Source organism: Galeopterus variegatus, unplaced genomic scaffold (assembly GCF_000696425.1).
Source record: "Galeopterus variegatus unplaced genomic scaffold, G_variegatus-3.0.2 Scaffold19591, whole genome shotgun sequence".
Lineage (NCBI taxonomy): Eukaryota > Metazoa > Chordata > Mammalia > Dermoptera > Cynocephalidae > Galeopterus > Galeopterus variegatus.
Genome location: NW_007745702.1, coordinates 17,557 through 20,208, shown reverse-complemented (window position 1 = coordinate 20,208; position 2,652 = coordinate 17,557). Strand labels below are relative to the sequence as shown.

The window sequence follows — 2,652 nt, the reverse complement described above, 5'->3', positions numbered from 1 at the left end:
TTTGCTGGGTCTAATATTTTTTCGCTGGCAGTTTTTTCTTTTGGGATTTTGAATATATGATCCCATTCTCTTGTGGCCTGTAGGGTTTCTGCTGAGAAGTCTGCTGTTAGTCTGATGAGGACTGTCTTGTAAGTGACTTGAGCTTTTCTCTTGATGGTTTTGGAATTCTCTCTTTGTCTTTAACTTTTGACAGTTTGACTATGATGTGTCTTGGACTTTTTGGGTTGAATCTATCTGGGTAGTCAGCATGCCCTCATTTTTACCACTTTCTATGAGCCAAAGCCAGTCACAAGTCCAGATTACATTCAGGAGAGGGAGAAACAGGCTTCACCTCCTAATGGAAGAAGCTGCAAAGTCTCATTACAAAGAGTGAGGCTATTGGAAAGAATGTAACATTTGTAACATTTCCACAATCACCTACCACTATGCTAATGATAAAGATGATAATTATAGCTAAAATTGATTAAGCATTTACTATATGCCAGAAATATGTCAGTTCCATCATATTTAGTGTCTAATTTAATGTTACAACCCTATGAGGTAGAAATGATTATAATTGTCACGTTATATGGGTGATAAAACTGAGGGTCAGAGCAATAAAGGAGTTTGTCCAAGTTCGCTCAGCTAGTAAATGAGCTAGGAGTGGTGGATCAGGAGTTATATACTAGTTTATCTGATACCAAAGCAGGTTAACTTAACTGTTACTGAAGATTTGACAGGTGGGACCTAGGAGATGGCAATGAGTTTACCAAGGGCACACAGAGTGGAGGAGGCAGAACTGGAACTTGAACATAGTTCTCCTGACTCCCAGCCTTAGCTTCATCTCCTAATAGGAAGAGCTTCCACTCCCACCAAGCTGGTCCTCCCTGGGGATGCTGTATGGGGCAGAAGTCCTGGTGGACTTCTGGGGAAGTCCGTCCTGGCGGTTGGGGTTGGAGAGAGGCTCAAGGGAGGCAGGGCACAGTCCCAGCTCTGTCCCCTTCTCTGTCCAGGCCAAGTGGAAGCGCCTGTCTTCAGAGGGCATCACACGTCTGGACATGTTTGAGCACATCAGCCTCATGACCTTGGACAGTCTGCAGAAATGTGTCTTCAGCTTTGACAGCAACTGTCAAGAGTGAGTCCCTTCCCAGGGCCTGAGAACTTGGGCCATGGACCCATGGGAGTGGGTGCAGTGCGAGGAATGACCAGAACCACCAGAAGAGCCTTCCTTGAGGAGGTGGGTCAAATCTAGGCACTGAAGAAGAGGGAAGGGGAGAGAGAAAGAGCAGTTCTTCCAGGAAGGTGTGATTGTTTGAGTAAAGGTGGGAAGGTTAGAATGAGCAGAGTGTGTGCAACAAGCAGTGAGAAAAGGCACCTTGAAAATGAGGTTGGAGGGGCAGGCAGTGGCTAGATCTTAAGAACACTGAAAAGCCACAGAAAGGATATGAAATTTATCCTGAGGTTCCCAGGGAATTATGGAAGGTGTTTGAGCAGATGGTTATGGTTAGAGCTTGGACACTTGACTCCATAGAGGACGGACTGTCTTGTAGACTCAGGATGCAAGGAGACCATGGAGAGGAAGAGGTCTGAGCTTGGTGGAGGAAATGGAACAGATCTGGGAGAAACCAAAGAGGAATGGGCAGGACTAGATGTTGAATAAGAGAGAGAGGGGATGACCTTGATGGCCAAGTTTTTCCCTGGAAACCTGGGGCATGAGAAAGCTCACAGAGAGTGGGAGTAAGGGGGAAGTGTGGTTGGGGGACACCCTTTTCTGGGTGGAATATGGTCCAGGGATTCTGGCTGGGAGGTGCTTCCTGGGTTTCATGTGTGTTAAGAAGCTGCGTCCTCTCCCTGGCCTGGCCCTGCAGGAGTCCCAGTGAATATATTGCTGCCATCTTGGATCTCAGCGCCCTCGTAGTGAAACGGGTACAAAAGATCTTCCTGTACATGGACTTCCTGTACCACCTCACTCCTGATGGCCGTCGCTTCCGCAAAGCCTGCAACCTGGTGCATGACTTCACAGATGCCGTCATCCAGGAGCGGCGCCGCACCCTGGCAAGCCAGGGTGTTAATGACTTCCTCAAGACCAAGACCAAGGCCAAGACTTTGGACTTCATTGATGTGCTCCTGCTGGCCAAGGTGAGCTTCTCTGGGGTGTGAATTCAAGAGGTAGAATGGACCTTGATGCCAAATGTCAGACGGAAGAACTTGGACTTGATCCAGAACTTGGACTTGATCCAGAGGTCACTGGGCAGCCATGGAAGGTGCTTGAGGAAGGGAGGGACAAGTCAGAGATAAGTTTTAGAGTTGACTCTGTAGAAGACTACCCGCAAGGCACAAACAAGAAAGAGGAGACCATGGGAGAAGCCTGTGGGGCAGGCTCTGGAGATGACAAGGGAGGGATCCTAGTTGGCTGATGGGCCTTCAGGGATGGTTTTCAATTAGACTCTGGTGCCCTCAGAGCTGGTGTAATTATGGAGGTCTTGCCTTGTCTCCAGGATGAAGATGGGAAGGAGTTGTCAGATGAGGACATACGAGCAGAGGCTGATACCTTCATGTTTGAGGGTGAGGGTCTCATTGTAGGACCACAGTGGGGGCAGGGGTCTCTCCATCCCTGGGACTTGGCGGGTGGACCTTGATCACTCCATTCTGCCCATTTTTCGTAACCCTCCC

The 2,652-nt window shown here is 48.5% G+C and overlaps 1 protein-coding gene across 1 annotated transcript in view; it reads left to right on the top strand.

The window, feature by feature from the left end:
• Positions 1 to 992: 992 nt before the first annotated feature.
• LOC103583088 (leukotriene-B(4) omega-hydroxylase 2-like) overlaps positions 993 to 2,652 on the top strand; it is a gene marked incomplete at both ends in the record, with an annotated part of 2,557 nt that continues 897 nt past the window's right edge. Inside the window, 3 exons of the mRNA XM_008564502.1 lie at positions 993 to 1,114; positions 1,848 to 2,118; positions 2,478 to 2,544. Of these exons, the coding sequence (XP_008562724.1) occupies positions 993 to 1,114; positions 1,848 to 2,118; positions 2,478 to 2,544 (460 nt within the window). The remainder of the gene's footprint in view (positions 1,115 to 1,847; positions 2,119 to 2,477; positions 2,545 to 2,652) is intronic.